A 24,031-nucleotide genomic window follows, 5' to 3' on the forward strand; every position below is an offset into this window, starting at 1 on the left:
GGTTGAAGAAGTTTTTGAATGTGGGGAGGAAAAACACTAATGATACAGGAGTTGTTCACTTGATAATATTTTTTTTTAAAAAGGGCACAAAGGCAGTCTTTGAGGCAGTAATTAAATAACATTTTAGTCATGCGTCTAAATGTCGCTTTATACAGACAGCTGTTAGACGGATCCGATTACGCAGTCAGTTTGAGAATAACGTCAGGTACTTTTTTCCATCTGCATGATTCAAAACTGACCCATTTGCTTTTCAAATAGTGTAGCGTAATCTCAGATAAACAAGCACACACATGCCTTTAAAACTCTGAATCAAAGTGAGTAGATCCCTTGAAGAGCAGCGCTGTGGTAGGATAAACAGCTCATGTGCTCTACATGTCTGGTCTCGTCCCAGAGAGCAGCCTTAATTAGCAAGGAACAGGAATAAGCTTTGCAAAAACCAGCTACTCTTGCTCAGCCAGGCGCCTCGAGTTAAATTTCAGAAGAGTGGCTAAACCACCGTCACCCAGAATGCACCTCTCCGGGTGCACACACCCTGAACAGGGCTGAGGCCTCAAATCTCAGTCCAACCGCACGGCACTGGGCTGAATCCAGAAGCCACAAACCTCTGCTCCAGGCGATAAACAACTATAGCCTCCAGAATCCTGGTGAACGCCACTTCCTTCCTCCCTGCAACAACAGGCAGAGAACCTAGACACCGGACAACACACAAGTTTCATTCTTTCAGAGTCACTTTCTGATTTGGTAAGTGGGGATGTGTATTTTATGACTGTGTGAATTCACTTTGATTTGGCATCACTCGACAACACCCTATTGGAGAAGAACAATGTGAGCTGAAAGGTCATTTGGAAGCCAAACTTACCCAAAAATGGTTTCTTATTGTGAACAGTTACAGGCAAGGCTGGAGATTCAAAAGCATTACTTCTTAGCAATAAATCCTTTGACCTGAAGAATCAAGAACTGGCCAAAACAATCGTTTAAAACTCTAGATGAAATTGATATACATCCTATCTACTTTGTAAATGCATGTTTTAGTTTAGTTTAGTTTTTATTGTTAAAGATTCATCCATGTATGTACGTCAATTTTTTTTTTTTTTTTTTTTTTTTTGACCTTGTGAAACCTTTGAACCTTTTTTCCTGTGAAAATGTAAGATTTATCTTTGGTGATGTAAGCTAGAATTCTCCGATTAATTAAACCTGCCACTCCACAATCAACAGGAAGCTTGCATTTTTTTATATTTTTTGTGTGCTATTTTTATTGTGGAAAACAATCACTTTAAAACCTTTTAAAACCATAACATAATGCCAAAAACAACCCAGAAATGTTGAAAACAGCTTTACAGATAAAATACACAAGTTTTAATTTAACAGAAAAAAATAATTTAAGTGCTTTATAACATTAAAAGCTGGCTTTTCAATACTTAAAAAATGTACCCCATTTACATCAATTATAAGTGCCTTGGAATAATCTTGATTTTTGCTTTTAATGAAAATGAGGAACAAGTCAAAAGTCAATTATTTCTTGTGATAATCAACATTATGCCACAAATGTGTCGACTGAGCTTAAACTGTTTTGAACCAGGAATATTCCTTTAAGGCTGGAAAAGTTTTCTTGGTAAGAAGGAAGGTTTGTGGTAAAACAGAGAGACATTATAGGCCGCAAGACGGAAGAATCCAGGAATTAAAACCTGTTTAAAACTATTTTGATTTTGGATGGTTTACAGAACGCTGAAAAAAAGAAAAAGAAAAAAAAAATCCTTCAAAAACAAAGGGACTTTATAACAAAATTCAAAGTGAAAGAATATAATCTATTCTTTAAAATGGAAACCGAAAGAACAAACAACAAAAAGGTGAATACGAAATGTCAGCTATGCTAGTCACTGTTCAGAAATTCCACCAGGAAAATGTGTGTCAGAGTTTCCATTAAAATCCACCTGTGTGACACAAAGAGCTCACACAGTGTCTGCCCTCTTTCTTTCTTTAACAGCATCCTTTAAATGTGCCACACACGCTGGACCACACAACATCAACTACATTCTACAGCAGTCATCTAGTGGCTTCAGTGTAGGCTACACTTGGCAAAAGAACACAGAGCAACTGTAACCACCACAAAATGAGACTAGAATCAGTCAGGTTACAGCCCAACAACCATAGGTGGAGTGTGTGTAATGCTGGGGAAGGCCTAGCAACGGGTCAAAAATTAAAGGGGGCTTGGGCCAAAAATGCCCCTGCACATTTAAAGGTGCAGTATGTAAGAATGACAACCAGTGGTCGAAATAGGCACTGAAGTCGAATTCAAAATATCGGAGATCGCTCCTCAGACTGGACGGTGCTCACAGAGGTTGCCAGTTTGAGTACACGCAACAGGAACGAGCACAATGGACAATGAAAATTGGCAAATTGGCAACGTGCAGTATCACAGACCAAAACAATATCAAACATTCCAGCCTGGAAACGCACATTTCAAAGTAAAATAACTGGGTAGATAGACATGTGCCGGTATTCGGTAATGCGATAAATCGCGGTAATGAATATGCACGATATTGTTTTCAAGGGCTTTTCAAAATACCGTGAAAAATAATAGATCAGAATTTAGATTTATAAAACGCACATTAGCTTATTTTCCATCAACCGCTCAAACAAACATTGCGTATATGCTGCGCGAAACACGTGCGCACTCTGATGTAAACAATCCCCACATGTATAAGCACTGCGGTGCAGTGCGCACTCTAGTCTAATGTAAACAATCCTCACATGGAAAAGAAGCACGGCGGAAGGGGGAACGCTGCCGTCGATTTATCCCCCTTCTAAAAGCAGGGCTGTCAACTCTACTCTTCAGCGTGAGACTCACGCAATTTACACTTTTCACACGCTCTCGCACCACACATCCATTTTCTCACACAGAGAAACATCGCGGAGCAAAGAGGACACTGACACCCGACAGACTAGACAGAGCAGGTTACTTTTGATATGAAAACAATTCTCAGCTCTCATGTTCTGTCCATTTTATTACGAAATTCAGACAATAAATACCGTTTTGGCGCTTGCAAATGTGACGTGACCGATCGCTGTTGCCTAGCGCCTCAGTTCAAGTAAACGTCTATGAAGTAAACCGATCATCTGTTACTTTTTATTTAAAGATACAGTACAACTTACCGAAAGGTATTTATGCCTCATACATAATATCGATCAATCAGTGTTTTTCAACCACGGAAAGAGGTCAATAAAACTGCAGGTGAACAATTATGTCACAGAACGTTACATTTACCTCAGGAAAGCCATTTAATGACCAACACGTTAGTTGACTAGAAAAATAGCTATAGAGAGTTGTATTTTGCTAAATATGTGCACTATATTACATTTGTATTATATTTTTTATTGTGTCATAATTGTTATTATAATGAAAACCAAATTATATTTAATTTAATTTGTTAATTTTTAACCTTTAATAATACCAGCTGATAGGGATCTCTGTATGTTTACAGCATTATGTGAGATATATAGAAGTGTTTTTCAGAGAAACGAGTATGTGAACTCCATATATGCAAACATATTATGGTATTTTTATGCTTTAGTAGAGTGAAAAAGTTACATAAAGCACCTTTAAACTAAATCTAGTAATAAAATGAAAATGAAAGTGTCGATTGCGGCATTCAATTTAGATCAACACGTTGCATTACACTTTTTATGCATTTTACAGTGTTACGCACTCAAATCCTCTCGTTATAATTTAACTTGTAACAAAAAAGCGTAGACATTATGTAGGCTAAAAAGATAGGCTATTCATTGTACAGTCAGCTTAATCGATTAGCAGAACTTTGTTAGATCAGGATGAATTAAGATTAGTGATAGCTAGTGGTTATGAAGAGAGAGCTTTTATGCACGCTTTCAAGGCAATAGCCTATATAATCCATTCAGAATAAAATGTATATTTCGCTGCATTAGGTAAGACAATGGTTAGGCTATTTATTATTAGAACTGACTGCCATGCCAAATCACATGCTTGCCTGTTCAATTTATAGTGGTTTGTGAACATAACCACTTTAATAACAACAGCGTTTATACTGGGATGTGTAGGTTGTTGATGTGCGACAAATATTTCATGACATTCTATTTTGATGTGTTTTTAAGGAGCAATCGCTTCTAGCCTTATCCTAGAGTTGGTTCACCCCCAGCCTTTGCCAATAACTGTACACTGGATGAACAATTGTGGAAAGGTTTGTTCATTTCTTAGTACAGAAGAAAGTCCTCATGCCTGATGTTATAAAATAGTCTGGAGATGCAAATTGAAGACTGCTTGTTGTCATTTTTGATTGACCAAGTATGAGTGGTCCATCTGGGCTCAGGGCTTACTTTGTTATAGTAAGGCACTTTTAAAGATGGAAGTGAAAATTTGTCAATTTGTAAATGTTAAAATAATCACGATTTTAAAAGTATAGCCACAAGAAGGGAAACAATATCAGTGTTCAATATCATGATTTTAGTGTGAAAGGAAAAACTACACAGGTTTTAAAGGGGTCATGACCTTGCAAATCAAATTTTCCGTTTGACATACAAGACATTTTTGTACCATTAAAACATCCTGAAAGTTTCATAGCTTAAAACCAAACCTGAGGCTATTAAAGCTGTAGGTGTGACCCCCCTCCAACTCTACCACTGAGCTAATTTTGGAGGACTTAATTACAAAGAAGACTCTTAACCACTGTCAATAGACAACAGTCTGAGAAGCAAAAAAATATACCCATTGACTCCCATTATAAAGCTTGGAAGAGCCAGGACATTTTTTAATATAACTCCGATTGTATTCTTCTGAAAGAACAATGTTATATACACATAGGATGGCTTCAGGGTGGGTAAATCATGGGCTAATTTTAATTTTTGGGTGAACTAACCCTTTAAAATGACTGCTATGCCCCACTGTTTTGGAGAGGTCAGCACTTATACTGGAAAGACAGAAAGACACTGCATGGCCTGACAGCTGCCATCTCCCCTAAAAAACAAATAAATAAAGGCAATCTATGAATAACGTTTATGATGTTTCCGAGAATCGTTGCTGTTAATGGTACCGCCTCAGGCTCATCTCCACTGTGCAGACAAAAGCAGCACGTTATCCAGAGTAACCACTAACAAAAGGAGTGAAGCCGCGCTACTGTGACTAACGCTTTAAACTCAGCCAGAATATGAAGAACTCAACCTCTAGTATCATTTTATTATTTATTTTCCCCCATATGAAAGAGGAAACACATAGTCCTGCTCTAGCTCCATGAGTGCCAAAAAAATCTCAGCAGGACCGACCCTCTGTCCCGGGACTTGACCAAACGCGACTTTGCTCGCCAGCAGCACGTGAATTGCATAATCCACTGCTGTCCTTACATAAGAGTCACAGCACAGAAAGGAACACAGCTTTTTGGCGCATATAAACACCATATCAAAACAATCATGGATGTAATAATCTCACAGCGAGGGGAGATTAATTTCTGCTCCTGAATTCCGAGTTCAGTGATTTTTCAGGCCTGCTCGTGGCGGCGACACATGGTGAGAACAAACAGCTGTGGGTAAGCTGTATGTGTGGAAGGCCAGGCATTCTCCCATTACAGATTTCCCAGAAGCCCCTGGGCTCTGCTGCCTCGACCAGCCAGATGTGCAAACGGTTCCCTGTGGTTGGCTGCCGCTGCAGACAGACGGGGAAACAGAAGAAAACACGACAGAACCTTCTAGAAGGATTTATGCTGTAAAAAGCACCGCTATTTAAGTGATTCACTTATGAAACATCAGGAGGACTAACTCATTTTAGGGCACAAGCATTGTACAAAAGACATTAAAACTAACACTTTGTGGTGGAGATTTGAGACGCGTGTGCAAAACAATGAAAATCAAAATGCTACCGAAATTAGTTTGGGACGCCTGTCGTTCTCCTCCAAAAATAACAAGCACACTTAGAAGAGGGAGGATGAAGGAACAGTTTAGACTGTATGAAAAATAATGTCATGGAGGATTTAAACACATTATAGTGAAATTCTGAAGAGCTACAAATATATTGCCTTTTGTTACAGATTTGTGAAACCAAATAAAACTCCTTAATCAGATGTCATTTATTTATTAATTTATCAGAACCATATTGTTCTCTGCCAAAATTAGATATTATTTGTTCATGCTAATTTCCCCTATTTTTACATTTAGAATACCTTTGCCATCAACTATCGCTCACTTAAAGGTAGGTTAGGCAATTTCAGAGAGGCTAGCAATAGCAAGCTAGCTTTGAAAGCACGAGATCCCACCCTCCCTTCAGAATGCTTTACAAAGCCACGCCTCCTTCAAAACACATGAAGAGTCTGCAAAGCATCATGAGAGACTGCGTTAAATTACCTCATGTCTCAAAGCACATAACATTACAATAATAATGAACGTAAACAACTTACAGAGCTCGGAGTTTTGCATTCATAACGGTGTGGAGCAGAGAGAGCGTTTTCAATTAATTCCAATGAAAGTTGAGCTTCCATAGGAATTAACTGAAAAAAACTTGCTCTGCTCTGCACCAGTGGACACGCACCGTTATGAATGCACGAAGTAGCACCAATTTGGGGGTGGACATTGCTTGAATAGTGGGTTCATTTTTATCCTTAATGAAAAAAAAAACAACAACTAGAAAAACACAACTAATCCTTTGCAGGTTCCCCTTTTAGCAATGGGCTTAAATCCCAAATATTGACAAATATTGGCACTTTGAAACCAAATCTTCCACCATCGTCTTGTCAGTCAGCTTCTCACTCTCGTGATAAATGACTCCTGCTGCTGATCTGTGCTGCGACTGTCGTTCAGCTCACGCTGCATTGAGCAGACACGTTCGGTTTTTAATTGTAGAGTCTGTTCTCTAATTATTTTTATTACTATAAAAAAAAATCTAAACGACAGTGGGGGTGGTGCCGTGGTGGGCAAGTGATGTAACCGGTGTTACGGCTGAACACCGATAACACAGACTATCGCAGCAAGCCTAATATAGTTATGTTTCCAATTCGTTTGACATTTAAACAGTGTCTGTAATAAAAATTTGCATTCGTGACAGATTTATTCAAACAAACATTAAATAATGAAGGTTCATCACTAACAGGTTAAGTAAAATTTAATGAAAATTTAATAAAATGTTAAAAAAGGCTATGGAAGTTACGTGACTGTTTACAACTGTAAACTGACTGAGCAATTACATTAGACTTGATACATTTTGATAAAATGTATACTAATGTATCTTTAAACATACCTTCTGGTGTTAATTGATGTTTATTTCATGCTATAACTAGTAGTAAAGAGGAAGAGATGATTGGTTCATGTGCGCTCCGTGGTGCCGCTCACTAAGAGGGCCAAAACAGCTTATTGAATGAATTTCATAAAGTTTACAGAATTTGAAAGCAACATATCAAAAGTACAAAACTCAAAACTTTATGCAATTTTTGGATGGTAGTTGTGCTACAAGTATTGTTTTGTGAAGTTTTGTTCACACATTAACAGAAGAATCATTTTAAGAATCAATATCAGGTCATCAAAATGAAGACCAATCATAAACAGTCCATGACTATCAAAATGAAGACCAATCATAAAGATAGTCCATGACTCATTTTCAAAAGAAACTGAGCTTTCTCTATCTTCTCACTGTTCGATTCCCTGACACCTGTACTATTCACGTCATGGTCTAAGACATCCCTCATGGACTGTTTCAGACTTTCCCCACTTCTGTCTTCCTCTTTGGAAGAAACTAAGTGTGCTACTCTTCTAAAATTAGCTATTAAAAGTGCACAAAACTAGCAATGCCAGAGAATGTCTTAAAAAGCAATTTCCTGCAGTTTTAACAGGCAGACTTTGAAGATCATTCCAGTATAGATTAAAAGGCACATTTACAAGTGCATGCAAATAAAGACGTTTACCCCCTTTAACAAGCACGGCCGAATGCCATGCTGTCAAAATGCCGTTCATTTTTTAAGCATGAAAGAATGACACAATAGTTCATTGTTTTAGATTTTTACGAGTCAGAAAGGGGCTTAATCCTATTAACAGAAATGCAAATGTCAAACTATAGGCTAGTCTATATTGTGAATAACAGATTTACAATTGGTGTTTTGTGTAGAAGAAAAAAAAAAAAAAACAGGAAAAAGTAGCCAAATTTAGAAGCCAAATGTAGAAGTTAAGTGGTTTCTAACCCGAGGTCAGTTTGCTCAAGTGACAGTTTTGGCATTAGTGAAACAGTCAAAACACATATGTGGGACACAAACCTTGTTTAAAAGACCTCTGTCCACATTTCCTATACCACTATCTACATTTACATAAATCTAAACTTTTTTATCTTTTGTCTGAAAGAGGGGTTTATCAGTTTAGTATAGTCTGTGTCTCCAAAAACAGCAGCAACAAGCCACAGATAGGACACCTTCATGTTTGTTGATGTTCTGTGTGTCCTGTATTTAGTCTCAGCCTTGATGTATCTACAGTAGGTCACTGTGAACTTGAATAACCTCATTCATACAGTCTTATACATCTTTTACATCTATCACAGTATGGTTTCCACAATGTGGAAATCACAGAAACCAGCCATAAAAATTGAATTTACTGTATAATGCAAAATGTCGCAAAATTTGGATTAATAAATCAAGATCAAATGGTGATATGAACTAGTATTTGACTAGACTTTTAATTAAATACGAAGTCTGCATGTCTCTGTGTGAATAAATGGTGCAGTTTTGTCTACTACTCATACTCAAGCATGCATGACGCGTGTGGTGTTTTCAGCATCTGCAGTCTCATCATATGAGAACATGAACTTCACTGAGTTACTTCACAAGCATTTCATGAAATTTTGACAGAAATATATTACTATTGTTTCGAATTCACTTCTCAAAGTAATAATAATAATAATAATAATAATAGATAAACAATAACCATTTTAAGAAATAGCCTTCATCTATAATTTAATTTCAATAGTAAAACTCCTTTATGCTTGATCACTAGTGAGTTCGAAGACACCACACTTTCTAATGCTCCAATTTGCAGTGCTGTGAATTGAATGATTTTCATATAAATTTGAATGGACAATTTGATACAGCAGCAAGTTTTAAATAAACCGTTAGCAAACTGACAAGTAGTATCAAATATATGAGTGATGTAAAGACACGGAGTGACATTTGAGCATTAATAATAACATACACAAAAATAACAGAAAGAAGTTGTTTACATAGAGAAACATCCACCCACAGGAATAACGTCTGTGACCCACAACCAGAAGCTCATCCGCCCAGAACAGATTTAGACAGTTCAACAACATACATTTTGTTTGTTTTTACAAACTCAGGGACTGAAGTTGAAATTACTGTCAGTAGTATTCAACAGCATGACACAAAACTTAACTTGTTTAACCTTTAACATTCTTTTAACAAGATATTTTTACATGATTGGTCAGTTATGGTTATGATTGACCAGCAGAAACAAAGGCCACAGATATAACATATACTGCCAAACGACAAGTAAAGAACAAGAGAGTCAATTATGATACATAACCTTATTTTACATCGACCATAAAGTTGTAGCCTCCCCTCTAACACGCTATGAAGACTTCCGACAGGACATGTGTTCTCAGTCAACTTCATTTCTAATTTGGGCTTGAAAAAAAAAACTAAGAACACAGTCTGTGTTTTTATCCTCTTTCCTAACTTTCACAGTAAGGGAGAAAAAAAACACTTATGATTCAAACATTCATTTTTAGGCAACAGATGCTGCATGACAAAGATGAACAGTCTGAAGCTTCAAAACAGGACAGCAGATTTTTCTTCAGTTTATTATGGTCACAAACAAAGACATGATGGAGCGGATTACATAAGGAAAACAAAACTTCTGGGTCATGTTCCCAGACCTATGAATTTTGTTCATTTCCCTTCCGTAATTACTATACATGCAAATTCAAAACAATCCTCTAATCTTATAGAGAAAAGAGATAGAGAGAATAAAAAAGTAGTTAGATGCACTTCAAGTAACTAAGAAACAAACAATTAACTTATTTTAACACTCATTAATTGTACGGAGTCATAACCACACTACTGTTCAAAAGTTTGGGGTCAGTAAGATTTTTGATATAAAAGCCTTTCAGCATCCACTACAACAGTCTTCAGCGTCACATGATCCTTTGATCAGCACATGATCAGCTTGATTGATTGGACGGCTGTGTACACAATATAATGTGACGGAAAAAAAATTCAAGTTATTTGTTACTGGAAATCTTAAGTCATTTTCAACAGCCAAACTACTGTCACACTACTGAAAAATTTAGTTAAATAAGTAGCATTGCTACTTTTAGTTAGTTGAATATGTGCAAGAACCCGTTACATTCATTTCCTCTGACCCTAGATTAGTCATTACCCAGATATCTAGGGGGCGTTTCTGTGCATCTGGCCAACCACAGGCCAGGACAGGTGCACATCAGGTGGGTCTTTCCCACAATGCTCTGGTGTGGAAGTCCCCAGTGTCTGTCTCTGCAGGGGTGAGATCTGCTTCTGGGTCTGGGCATTAGAAAGCCCTGAGTCAGTGTCTGCAACATGAGATCAAGTCCATGTCTGGCTGAACTCAAGAAAAGGAAATTAACCCAGACTGCCTGAGCTGTGTTTTTTTTTTTGTGTGTGTTTTTTTTTTTTTTTCATCTTTATAGTGCATTTAAATAAAGGAAGTCTCCACTGCTGACCTCTCTGAGGAAGTTAAAGGGAGCGGAAAAAGAAAGGAAGAAAAAGAAAAGAGAAATATAAAGTTTTGTGAGTTTTTAGAGCTTTGTTGGAACCAGGGGGCATACAAAGAAACTGTTTTGTCCATGTGTGTTAAGACTGTTGCTGTAGTAGAACCTTGTAGGCACTTCAAGGAGCCCATAAAGCTTTATTTTGCGATATGAAAATAGTTAAGAACGGTTCCATTTTTAAATGTTTTACACTGCAACATGCCTTGCACAACCAGTGAAGTTTGATTCCAAATAGGCCTAATGAATGTTAAATGGAAATTCTGTCAGTAATTACTCACCCTCATGTTGTTCTAACTCCGTAAGTCCTTCGTTCATCTTCGGAACACAAATTAAGATATTTTTTAATAAATCTGAGCACTGTCTCACTCCTCCATAGGCTTCTAAGGGACTGAAACTTGCTGGCCCAGAAAAGTTATTAAAGAGAATATCGTTAATATAGTCCAAGTGACTACAGTGGCTTAATTTTAAGTTTATCAAGCGACAAGGAATACTTTTTGTGAGCTAAAACAAACAAAAATAACGACTTTATTCCACTTTTCATTTCCTTCTCTCTGGGCCTCGAGTCTTTTCGCGTAGTGTTTAAGCGTAGCATGTCTGTTGCACGTCATCACGTATCACACACATGACCAGCGTAAGCCAATAGTGAGCCTACGTGGTGACGTGCAACAGACGCGCTACGCTTAAACACTACGCGAAAAGACTCAACGCCCAGAGAGAAGGAAATGAAAAGTGGAATTAAGTCGTTATTTTTGTTTGTTTTAGTGCACAAAAAGTATTCTCGTCGCTTGATAAACTTAAGATTAAGCCACTGTAGTCACTTGGACTATATTAACGATCTCTTTAATAACTTTTCTGGTCCAGCAAGTTTCAGTCCCTTAGAAGCCTATGGAGGAGTGAGACAGTGCTCAGATTTAATCAAAAATATCTTAATTTGTGTTCCGAAAATGAACGAAGGTCTTACGGGGTTGGAACAACATGAGGGTGAGTAATTACTGACAGAATTTTCATTTTTGGGTGAACTATCCCTTTAATGCATGTGTTTTTGAATTTGTTTTGAATAACTGAAAACTTGATTAAAACAGAAATCTATTTTAATGACAAAAGTGAGCAAGTGACAAATATCGATATCGGTCACTAGTTGCTTTCAAACATCGTATCGGCCAGACAATATTTTTTTTTTTTTTGTGCATTCCTACTCTTAATGACCATTTTTTTGTGAAATTAAACAGTTCGCTGATTATACAGCTTAAAACTAACAGTATTATGTTGTTCTGAAGGTTTGTGAGACTAAAACCTGTTGTTTATTTGACAAAATGTAATTAAAGAAACATTTTATTCTTTCAGTAGTATCTTAAGAAAGTTAATTAACATTACTACCATTTTTGTTTAGTATTTTTCAATTATTTTCAATCAAAATCAATTATTGGAATGCGTTTGTTATCTCTAAAACAATATTAATACCTTTTGAAATAACTGATTTAAACGTATTAATGAAATTCTCATCATCTGGCAATGAGAAAAAAAAATAAAAAATCCCCATAAAATATTTTTCCCAAAAAGTACTAAAAGGATCATTAATGGAACCATTAAATAACCAGAAGTGTCTACAGAAACTGGAAGCAGAATCAATAATTGGTTAGTTCACCCAAAAATGAAAATTCTGTCATTTACCCTCAAGTCGTTCCAAAACCCTTAAGACTTTCATTCATCTTCGGAAACACAAATGATGATATTTTTAATTAAACCTGAGAGGTTTCTGTCCCTCCACTGAAAGCCCATTAAACAAACACTTTGATGCTTCAAAAGTGGTTTAACCCAAGTCATTAACAATATCTTCATTTGTGTTTTGAAGATTAACGCAAGTCTTATAGGTTTGGAACGCCATGAGGGTGAGTAAATGACAGAATAAAATTTTTTTGGGTGAACTATCCCTTTAAACTTAATACACTTATTGTCTATGTATATTTATTATAATTAGCCCCCAAATGCAGCATGAAAATTAAGCAGTGCTTATTTCATTTTTATAAATTATACCGACAAACATTTGAAAAGTAGATGTGGAGCAGTGGAGGTCAGGTTTCCAATATATTTTGGGGGCACAAGCACTGCTGTAGAATGCGTCAAGAATAAACCAGACTCTAAATGTCCTTGATTTTATTTATTTTTTTATGGAAAGAGCTTACATATATAAACTGCAGTCCTATCCATCTGTGGTCCAAACCAATGTGGCTTTTCTGGCCCCTGAAGATGAGTATCCTGCTTTTGGAATGATCTCTCATTCACACTGACTCATACACAGTCATGTCTATGTCAGGAACTCATGATTGACGGGAATGCTTGGACTCTCCGGTACCGCCCAGCGAGCGTTGCCTGTTACGGGCTTACTCACGCTCAGGTTAAGAGAAAGCCAAATCGTGAGAAAGCACCTCATTGTTCAGCATCCACAATGGTCACTATGAGAGCTGAATGGCACTCACAGCTACGAGCAAAGAAACTAATTAGCATAATAGTACAAATCCTGCTGACCACTTAAAAGCTTGTGCTGGCGCAAGAAAACACGACTTGCGTAATCCACGACTGGAAGCCAAGCCGTCAGGAGGAGTAAAACTTAACATGCATGAACGGTTAGACCACATTTTAGATTACCAAAGCTAGAAAAGCTAAATGTAAATCCTCCTATGCTTTTACCCACCGTTTATGCAGATATCTAAGAAACCTTTGTATAAGGTGTCAAAAACAGAATTCTGCAGTTAATAATAATAATAAAATACAACATAGAAACTTCAATGCAAGTCTGTGACATTTTTCTACTTTTGTTGTGTTTGTTTTGTTTTTGCTGCCAGGTGAAAAATGTAAATCTGATCACTATAAATAAATCAACACACAAAGTGTGAGGAACCAGAATGCATGCTTTAGCAAAATATGTCAAAGACTAAAACCAACTTGTTTTTGGAGTGTGGGTATGCATTGTGTCTTCCTTGAAGGCATTACTGGACTACGGTTGTGTAACTGCTGAGATGGGAAGTATGCAGATACTTGCAGAGCAGCGTTCATAGCTTTAAAGCACGGTAAGAGAAGCGTCCTATCTGTGGATGTGGAAAGATGAGCACAGCCCAGCCTGCTGAGGTGCCTCTCTCTCTCTTTTTTGTCCCTTTTCACGTGGCTCTTTTGTCTGTGTGAAATGCCCGCCATACCAGTAGACTGTGACCTGATTTCTATAGGCTGCAGTTTCTTTGAGAACAGAGTGATCTGAACCCTCAAATGAACAGCAAAGCCCAGTTCACCAGAGAAAAAAAAAAAAACTGCATACATACTACACACAAACACACTACTATATCAAAGTTTAGGGTCAGTAAGATTATGTAATGTTTCTGAAAGAAGTCTATAACCAAGCCTGCATTTATTTGATGAATATTATTCGAATTTTAGTTTATTTTATGAATATTATTACAATTTTACAATAGTGGTTTTCTAGTTAAGTATAACTGAAAACGTAATTAATTATTGTAATGCAAAGCTGAATTTTAAGAAAAACATTTAGGCCTATTTTCACTTTCAATTTAATACATCCTTGCTGAATAGAAGTATTCAACTCTAATAAATAAAATAAATAAATAAAATAAATAAAACTTACTGACCCCAAACTTTTGAAAGGTAATGTATATATCCCTGACAATCAATATCTAGCCTACATTTTGTGATAGCGACTTAAAACAAGTCTAGCTACAACTTTTTTAGTGAATGACATTACTCAACTAATGTTAGAAAATAGCTAAATTGTTTTAACAAAACAAGTATAGCTCTATTTTAATATGAACCACTCACTTTTCACCAATCAATCAATGCCCAGTTGATAAAGTCATGTCCTACATTTTTTCTTGTTGAATATCCGGTTTCACTCGGAAATGTGTCAAATTATGGGGTTGCAAATGGCAAATAATGTTGAGTTTAAACACAGAAACCATGCATAAGTTTGGATAGATTTTGCAATTGACAAAAGGCAATACCAATAATCTCACTAGTACCAACCATTTTGGAAAGCAGTTACTACAATAGGACACAAATTCTTTGATGTTAAGAGGACTGGCCAAAGTATCTAACACACATTGTAACAGTTCAGCTGCAGGATGCTGATTTGTCTTTAAGGGTGCATTGGGATTTACAGGAAGAGTCGGAGTCTCTCCACAGGAAAGAACTGTCACTCTCTTCCCTGCCATCAAAACCAGCAGCCTTTCCTGTAGAAAGTTATCTCCAGACCACAGCGGTTCTATCACACACACACACACGTGTGCTGGTGACAACATAATAACTGCACATGGGGCCACGTTTGTGACCGTGTCTCTGTGCGCTTCAAAACACAGCACACAATCACAGATTACATGAACCTATTTACCCAGTATTTTCACCTGACCACAGGACCACAGAAATTGTGGGCTGAATCACTCTGAAAGTATTTACTTAATTCATACTCTACATTCTGCAGGATTTTTAACCCCTAACTGACCGATTCCCAACTGGTGTCAGAAGAACTTGAAACCAATACAAGTATGCAAGGCTTCCTTAAGACTGATTAGTCAACTAGATCTTCAGGCAAGACGAGTCTCCAGACAATGCTTCAAATGAAGCAGGAAAATCCACCTTGAATAAAGGGATGTGGGTGGGAAGTGAGAGAGCTCGTACCTTGTCTCTGGATAAAGAGTCGCAGCAGGGGGTGTGCGGTGGACACAGCCTTGCAGAAGTTCTCATCGTTATTGATGGGGAGGAGGTCTCCGTGAACATCGGCGTATCCGATCATCACCTCCATGTTTGCAATCCGGTGGATTGTCATTATGAGTTTGTAGAATTCCTCAAATTTGCCGGGTTTTAGTCGATCCACTGAAAACCTGCGGAACTCTGCTCCATACTGCAAAAGAAACGCAGAAGTTAGCATGCAGTCACAAAACATCAATACATTGATATATTTATAGAGCTTTTGACGGATCTTTCCAGTCGTTTGTGTTTAGGGGATAAGGATTACTAACCGGCCGATACACTGGCCAATGTTTAGCATTTTCTAATAATCAATAAGTTACATACTTACTGATAAGCTGATACATGTTAGAGGCAGACATTTATTTTGACAGCACTAGGATTTTTATTTTGACAGGGCTTTTCTTCATCAGTGTACGGTCTTTCAACATAACAGTAAAGAAGAAAGTAAACGATATATATGAAAAAGTATTAAAGCATCTGTATTAGTAGTAATAGAAAGTAGAAAAAAAGGCTATAATACTTTCCTCACTCTGCATTCCGCAAATATGCATTTATATCATTCAAAAGTCTTTGAATATCTTATAATTATTTTATAACATGCGCTTCGCAAACATTTGCAAATCCTGCTGTTAGATTCTCTAAAGTGTGCATTTGTAGCCTGCATAAAAACGTGAAAAAAGGCTATATCGATCGACCGAAACAACTATCATATTTTATGCTTTGGCGAATTGGTTGCCAATTCGTATTAATTCGTACGATCCGATTCCAAAATGTTATCTCCTCTGCTTACGTCCCCCTTGGTAATTGGTGCCCTACGCAGAATGCATACTCTGCTTATATGGAGTATCAGTATTGGTTTCATATCGGTATCATTTGCCAGAATTGACAAGTTAAAGGTCATTAGATTTAGCTTTCTTCCCACTTTAAATCAGACACAGAGACAAAGCATTGCAGTAATATTGCATTTATGTATTTGAATGAATTAAGAGTGAGAAACAGATTGTGTGTGTGTAAATTGTCTCTCTACTAATAGTGAAGCTGTGAGTTTAATTCCTTTAAAAAAAGAGATGCTTCCACCTCGTTGCTGAGATATATAAGGCATCTTTTCAGTAGCAAAGCTATTTTATTAATATAAGTCACAGGGCAGTGTTGACAACAAATGCTCCTGAGTCCTGAATATTTCTGTAAGTGTGCGGTGTGATCTCTGTGTGCGAGTAACTGTCTGTATGTGTGTGCCTGTAGTTCAATGAAAGCAGCCCACCTTCCACCCAAACAAAGCTTTAAAATAAAGGTTTACAATTTTCACATTCTCCAGCACCATGAGAACCACAGTTGGAATTCTCAAGGTTAAATCACACCAACCTCATTTTATCCAGTTTCAAACTAAAGGTAGACCCAATACATGTCATCTTATGTCTGTTTTGACAGCACCTAACTAAAACTTTAGAGACTTATTTCTATAACTTACCGGCCTTCGAATTAATCTATTTAACCTTCAGACATGTCAGAAATCACAAAAACACTGACACTGAGAGATAAAGAGTGTTTTGGCCAGGCCTCTAACAGTCTGCTCTGCTGTTTGTAATGAGGAAATGGAGTCAAACAGGGACAGAGACACAATAGAGTGAAGCACAATGCTGGATGATGAGTAAGCAGAGAGAACTTCCACAACAACACACACTAGCGGATGTCACCCCTGCACAGGTGAACAAACCCCAACCAATCTTCTCAGAACACACACTCAGGGCCTGCACACAATGACAAGACACGTCATTACTTTTCCTCTGCACTGCTTTTTAAGTGTTTTGCTATGCCATTAACAAACAATTAATGTACTATATGATTTGGAAAGTAATAATCCTACTCTACAGGACTGATAGTATGCAAATTGGGATTACTGTTGTTATTATTAACTAAAACTATTACAAAGAATTTTGTTTATTGAAATAAAGCTGAAATAAAACAAACAGTAGGCTAGATAGAAAATCTTAAATTAAATGAAAATTAGAAATGTTGCTTTTAATAATTTAAGCTTAAGTATTACAATTTTCTAAAAACTAAAACTGAAATTAAAATTACTATTTATATTTTTTAAACAAAAACTAATAAAAACTACATAAAACAAAAAATTAAAATAAAAACTAAAAATCTAAAATATTAATATAAACTATAATAGTATATCAATAATACTAAAATAGCACTGATTGGGATGTGGTCTAACAGATCTCTTTATCTCCACACAAACCTTTAAACAACACCATCACATAATGGCTGCATTTAAAGTCACCTGGTTGGAAGTGCCATGATGGCCAAGATCAAATATGTTCAAGAATCACTGGTTGTGTGGGATTCAACCCTACAAACCTTTGGTTACTAGCTCTGAACATCAGGCCATGGCCGTTAAGAGGCAATTGTCTGTCCCCTTCACTAAAGGGGTCAAGCTGAGTTTATGTCTCGAATCACGTGACTGTCACGCAGATGCGAGTCTTGATTCAATGCGTGGGTCGTCCCATCCAGCCTGAAAAACACAGGCCTCACTTTGTCTTTCACAGCAGCGGTTGAGTCTGCAGAATCCCAGCGTTCACTCGTCGACTGTGCTGCTCTATGTAATTATGCCCCTAGAACCGTAGTCCTACATTAACCAGTGGCAGCCTGTCATTAGCACATGAAATATAAATGTGAAGCAGCAGAAATACACTCAGAGGGTCTCTGGGGTGGCAGGTGTGTGATCAAGTTGACTGCATGTGACAATGTGCCCAATTGCAGACACATACGAATTACAAAAACATCCATCCCACCGCCTACAGTAAGTGTGAGAATTTAACCCATTTATCAGCAAGACATCAGAGCTGCTGCTGCACTGACTAAATAAATAAAGTACATGTTTCATTCCAGTCTTTCTGTTTCTAATGTGAAGAACAAATTGTTTTAATGTCATTAAATGGTGACATACTTTTGTTGTTGTTCTTTCCCTGAGAGTCACTGATAATGTTAGTCATGGTTTCTTCAGCAAACAGTTGTACTTTAGCCTTATTGAATACGGTGCTAAAATTGTTCAAGTCAGAGTAAAGTGATCAGGTCAGGTTATTTAAACATAGATAACCCCACTGGGAGCCAGAAAAATTCGGACAATGTTTTATTTTGCTAACACTAATGGCTTGGCCACTTCCTACTGTTATTGGGAGCTATAGGGCAGGGTTGTAGGCCAAGGACAACATTGTTTCTTTGTTTCTTACGGTTTACTTGACTAATAACGTGAAAAACTTGCATAATGCTGCATGATATTTATTTGATTGAGAAATAATGAATTAAAGGTAAATGTAAAAAAAAAAAAGTATAGTCCCAGACTAAAATTAATGTTTGAAAGGTTTTAACTGAAAGCAACTTGCACTGACATATCTTAAAATATACCAGTGCCATTATTTTGTCTCAAGATGCATACCAGTAATGTTTTTTTATAAGGCACATTTATAAAAGCAACCTAATTGAACTAAGGTCTAATCCTGGCTTAATCTAAACCCTGTCGTGAAACCAGGCCTTCATTTAATAACCTATTTGTTTTTGCTGTGGCATCAAGATGAAATTTGATTAATACCAAACCAAACATATTTTGGTATCATAAATTAGATTTACTAATTAGATTTTTCTTGATATTTCCCCTGGCTTAAATTGTAACATAAATTGTGATTCAGTTTTTCACCATACTGCGGCACATGATTAAATTAGTTTTTGTTTTAACCAGCTGCAAGAATGATAACAAACAGCAGGGAATTCTGGTATTGGAATGATTTCCTTAAGTTAGAATATCACAGAGCATGACTTTTTTGATAATGTTCAAATGGTTTAATTTTTAGTTATTTGATTATATAGGCTACTTATTAATTTCGTTGCAAATGAGCCACGTGCTCTTCACAATTTTGTGTTATGCGATTGATTTTGACACGTCATGTACCTTTGTCACGTCTCACGTCTAGTGTACAAATTGGTTATCACTGGAATCTTATCGCATCTGGTACTTAGGACACAGTGTAAATCTGAATCTGTCTTAACTATGATGTTATCCATGTGCAAACTCAAGCCTAAAAACAATAACATGACCTCAGGTAATTGAGTACACAGGCCTACACAGAGCATTACATAGCCTACCCAATTTCCAACATCAAAATCCTGAGTAATATGAGAACAGTGAAAACACTTTATCAGTCCTCAAACCCTGACAGGTTCAGGCAAGTCAAAACACAGCACTACAGCCAGATACACAGCTCTTTGTGTTAAATACTTGTGTGACACTCAACAGTACCCAAAACCCAATCTTATCAAATGTCAGTATAGCGTTCCAAAGAGTACATTTCCAATTGAGATCCAGCTTGGTCAGTGGAAAACGGAATTGAAAGAGCAGTAGGAGTGTTTCTGGAAGATGTACAAAGCCCTAGACACGTTAGATATTAAGTGGTGGAAGGGAAAAAAAAACAGCTCCTCACAAAAGAACATTGGCTCATGGTTCACTTCAGAAACCCCCTCACACACTCTTATCACTATCAGAGTTCCTCTCTGAACAACCCTTCCTTGATTGTGGTGTACCGGAACTGGGGGATGACATCATAAAGAACACTACATGTGATATAGAGAGATCAGAGACATCACAACGTTGCATCACTTTGGAGTAACGCATTTGTGATGTTGATATAGATGTAGTTGATAAACAGTGTTCCAAACATCATGGCAGGAAGATCTTTGATAGCAATTCCATAAACATTCTTGCCTCGCAGGTTTAAGTTTCACAAATCCATCCATTGATACTTTTGTTTGGGGGACGAGTATTGGTTCTTTCAGGTTTCAGTGGGAAAGCGGGTTGATCCACAGACACCATTTCAACATTGATAGGTATCTTCCAAGAAAAGAGAAATGTAATGGGGCCCTCTTGTCTTTACAGACCCCAAACAGTGGCTCCTTTCATTGACAACAGTAGCAGGGATTTTCAGCCCCTGTAATGAATTGGAGCACGACTGAATAATAGACGCGAATAATAATCAGACAATGGCAACGGAGTCTGGATCTGGGCATGTCGCCCACACATTCCAACAATTAGGACCCATCACATCCATAACCACATAATAAAAGTTTGTCTAGCCAAAGTCTAGTTCAACAGACAACTGAGTTTTTTCAGCCACTCTCATTTACTTTTTTAATATAGAGTGAATAAAGTGACAGACATATCAAAAGGGAAAGCAGAGACATGTAATGTCATCTAGTTCCAATAGGTCTCAATGACAGCGCCTTGATAGATACTGTCTCCATCAGCTTGGCTGCAACAGATGTATAGTCCACACCACCATTAGTACGAGCGGTGACAGATATAGAATTATTTCTGTAAAGGCTTGGTTGAAGCTTTGTCAGATATTTCCCCAGGCAAATTGAACAATTACTGTATATGAAAGGTCTTTATGGCTCCACTTTGAGTGATGATATATCTATCATCATGTTATAAATAAAAAGCATGCTATTCTTTAAGGGGACTATTACAATAGAATGATAGACAGAAAAACACAGACAGACAGACAGACAGACAGACAGACAGACAGACAGACAGACAGACAGACAGAGACAGACATCTTAAACGGATAGTTCACCCAAAAAATGAATATTCTCTCGTTATTTACTCACCCTCATGTTGTTCCAAATCTGTATGCGTTTCTTTATTCTATTCAGTTGAACATAAAAGAAGATATTCTGAAGAATGTTGTAACGAGACAGTTGACGGCACCCATTGAGTTTCATAATATTTATTTCCTACTATGGAAATCAATGCAGTCAACTAACTGGTTACCAACATTCTTCAAAATATCTTCTTTTGTGTTCAACCAAATAAAAAAACTCATACAGGTTTGGAACAACATGAGGGTGAGTAAATGATGATGAACTATCCCTTTAATCTCATTTCCCTAATAAGATTATTAAAGTATCAATGTTAACGGTGGTTTAAGTAGGCTATGTGCTGTAAGTGAGGAGAAGAAACTAAAAAGTTTAACTTTGTCCAACTGACACAAATAAAAGAGCCCAACCCAATGAATCAGCTCTCGTGTTTGCTCTTGTCAAATGTGTAAATGTGTCCTTGTGTTGTTAGAAAACTATTTTCGGACAGCTGGAAATGAGGACAGTATTTAACCTGTCCTGATGAGAAGATTAGCCTATAAAACACACAAAACTTCAGAGAGCAGCTTGAATGCAAAAGAGCAGAAAGCTCCCATCTGAAAGCCACATGCTGCAACCAGACTACAGAAAGACTGAAACAGGATTTGTGCTTGAAATTTTGAAGGTTTTATTTCATTTTGGAGATCTAAAGTCATGAAAATCATAAACACTACATTAATGTGACAGTTCAAGCGACAAAACGGTTGTGTTGCAACTCATTTTACAGGAGCCGACTAAAAGCAGAAAAACGTTGATGAAACAAAACGCAATTCTCAAAAGCAGAGGGAAACGTTATTTTAAATTGACGCAAGTAAATGAGTACTATGCAAAGACCACACTACCTCATATGGTAAAATATGATTTGACATGGGCTAACCAAAGTTAGCCATCCCTATTTTTCCCATCTAAAAATATACAGCATCATGGAACTATGCAACGAAACTATTCTCGTAAAATAGTTTTCCAGCATGCATTTCATACAACTCACCTTGCTTTTCACTTCCACGGCGTTCATGTTCAAGCTACGCAAAGATTGCGATTTATTACTAAAGCTCCGGTTCATTTCGCTCGCTTGAAACTTTTCAGCCCGTCCAGGATGATGGGCTCGATTTATAAGCCTGTCCCGTTATTGAACGTCCAATATCCACGTTCCAGATGCGGAAAAGTTAGTCCTCGGAGGCTGTGTGACTGGTTTTTCTTAACTTGAGGTCGCGCGGTGTCTCGGTCACTTCACAAAACTTCTGCAGAAAATTATGTGAAAGGCAAATCAGCGCCTCTCACTAGGGGGAGTGGGTTAAGTTTTCACATATGACATCATCGCTCCCTCTCTCAACGAATCCGACGAGTTTACCAGTCCTACTATGGTGAAGGCTTTGCTTATGAATATTAAATGCGTAACGTGACGCTGGTCCGGTGGAAGTAACGATTGGCTTAAAAGCGAACGTTGCAAAGTGAATGTTCGGTTAAACACTAAAACTTTAAGCTTGTTTTTACTTTTTGGAATTAGAAATCCTAAAATGGAAATTGCTCTTCATTGTTCAAAATAACTTCATTCCAAGAAATTAATTTTCTCATCAGAAAACAGGGCGGTTCTTTCCGGCGAAGGTTTATGAATATTAATAGCTCCACGTGACTGGACGCTCCAGGAAGGTTAGCCTACATATCTATGAGCCTACCAAGCAACTTTAGCTCAACGTTATTATTAATGAGCCATTCCTTAGCCATAGTAGAATTTGTTATATCTCCTCACTAACACATCACTTATGAATGTGGATTACAACATTACATACAGTAAAGGGACTATACGAGCACACTTTTTAGAAGGCGATGTTAATATTACGGATTGTCTGGATGTGCAGCATTGCAGGGAAGCGGCTCTCAGGCGCCGATTACCGACAGCTGGTCTGGCCAAGAATTTTTTTTAGTAACTTCTCCGGCACACATTCCACTGGCCAATAAAAAAACAAAATATATTTATTCTTGTGTCCAAACTACCTAAAACATGTGTCTAGGAGTTCACTAGATTACTCAAAATATTACACTTTGATAGCTAACGTTACCAGATAAACATATTTAGTAGGGCCTAGATATTTTGATTTGCAGGTTTAATTAAATGAAATGGTATCTTATGGTCAATTCAAATGATACGAGAATGTCTTCTGTTGAACACAAAATAATATATTTTGATGTCATAACCAAACATCGACTCCCATTAAACCAGTGGGGTCCATCAACTGTTTGGTTAGCCTACACATATTCTTAAAAATATCTTCTACAAGTTATCTAATATGTAAGGTTACTTTGTTTGTTTGTTTGTTTGTTTGTATTTTTACAGTGTACGTGCGATCGATTAGACGTCAACTGGCTCTGGCCTTACTGGTTGTTCTCGCATTGACCGCTAGATGTCAGTGCTACACAATAAAAAGAGTGTGCCTTGCAGTTGGAGAAGTGTTTCTGGAAGATGTAAGCACCGTGCAGTTGAAGTGCACTGAATGAAATTGGTTCAGAGTCATACCCCCTAAATGCACACATTAGCGTTATACTATTTATACTCCATCCTTATCTTTGTTTTTTTTTTTTGTGGGAGATTTCCTCCCTCTCCCTGCTAAATCACTGATGCAATGCCTCTGTTTTAGCTCAGATGTGACGTGGTTCTGGTATAGCCAAGTTGTCCCTGTCCCCTCAGGCAAGTTAAATGTTTACATTAAGGCAACTATTCAAGGATCATACAGTTTCAGTTATGTTCTGTTAGTTTATGTCAGTGCATCTCTTATGAATAAGCCTGTTTCATGTGGTCCATATATTAGCAGTTCAAGCTACTAAACTGATTTC

The 24,031-nt window shown here is 37.3% G+C and overlaps 1 protein-coding gene across 1 annotated transcript in view; it reads right to left on the reverse strand.

Annotated features, from left to right (window-relative positions):
• pard6gb (par-6 family cell polarity regulator gamma b) overlaps nt 1–22,562 on the reverse strand; it is a 39,653-nt gene extending 17,091 nt beyond the window's left edge. Inside the window, exons 1-2 of the mRNA XM_081376739.1 lie at nt 22,188–22,562; nt 15,437–15,659 (exon numbers count right to left, since the gene is read on the reverse strand). Of these exons, the coding sequence (XP_081232865.1) occupies nt 15,437–15,659; nt 22,188–22,262 (298 nt within the window). The 5' untranslated portion in view covers nt 22,263–22,562. The remainder of the gene's footprint in view (nt 1–15,436; nt 15,660–22,187) is intronic.
• Between the last annotated feature and the right edge of the window lie 1,469 nt (nt 22,563–24,031).

Source organism: Scardinius erythrophthalmus, assembly GCF_964197995.2.
Source record: "Scardinius erythrophthalmus genome assembly, chromosome: 10".
Lineage (NCBI taxonomy): Eukaryota > Metazoa > Chordata > Actinopteri > Cypriniformes > Leuciscidae > Scardinius > Scardinius erythrophthalmus.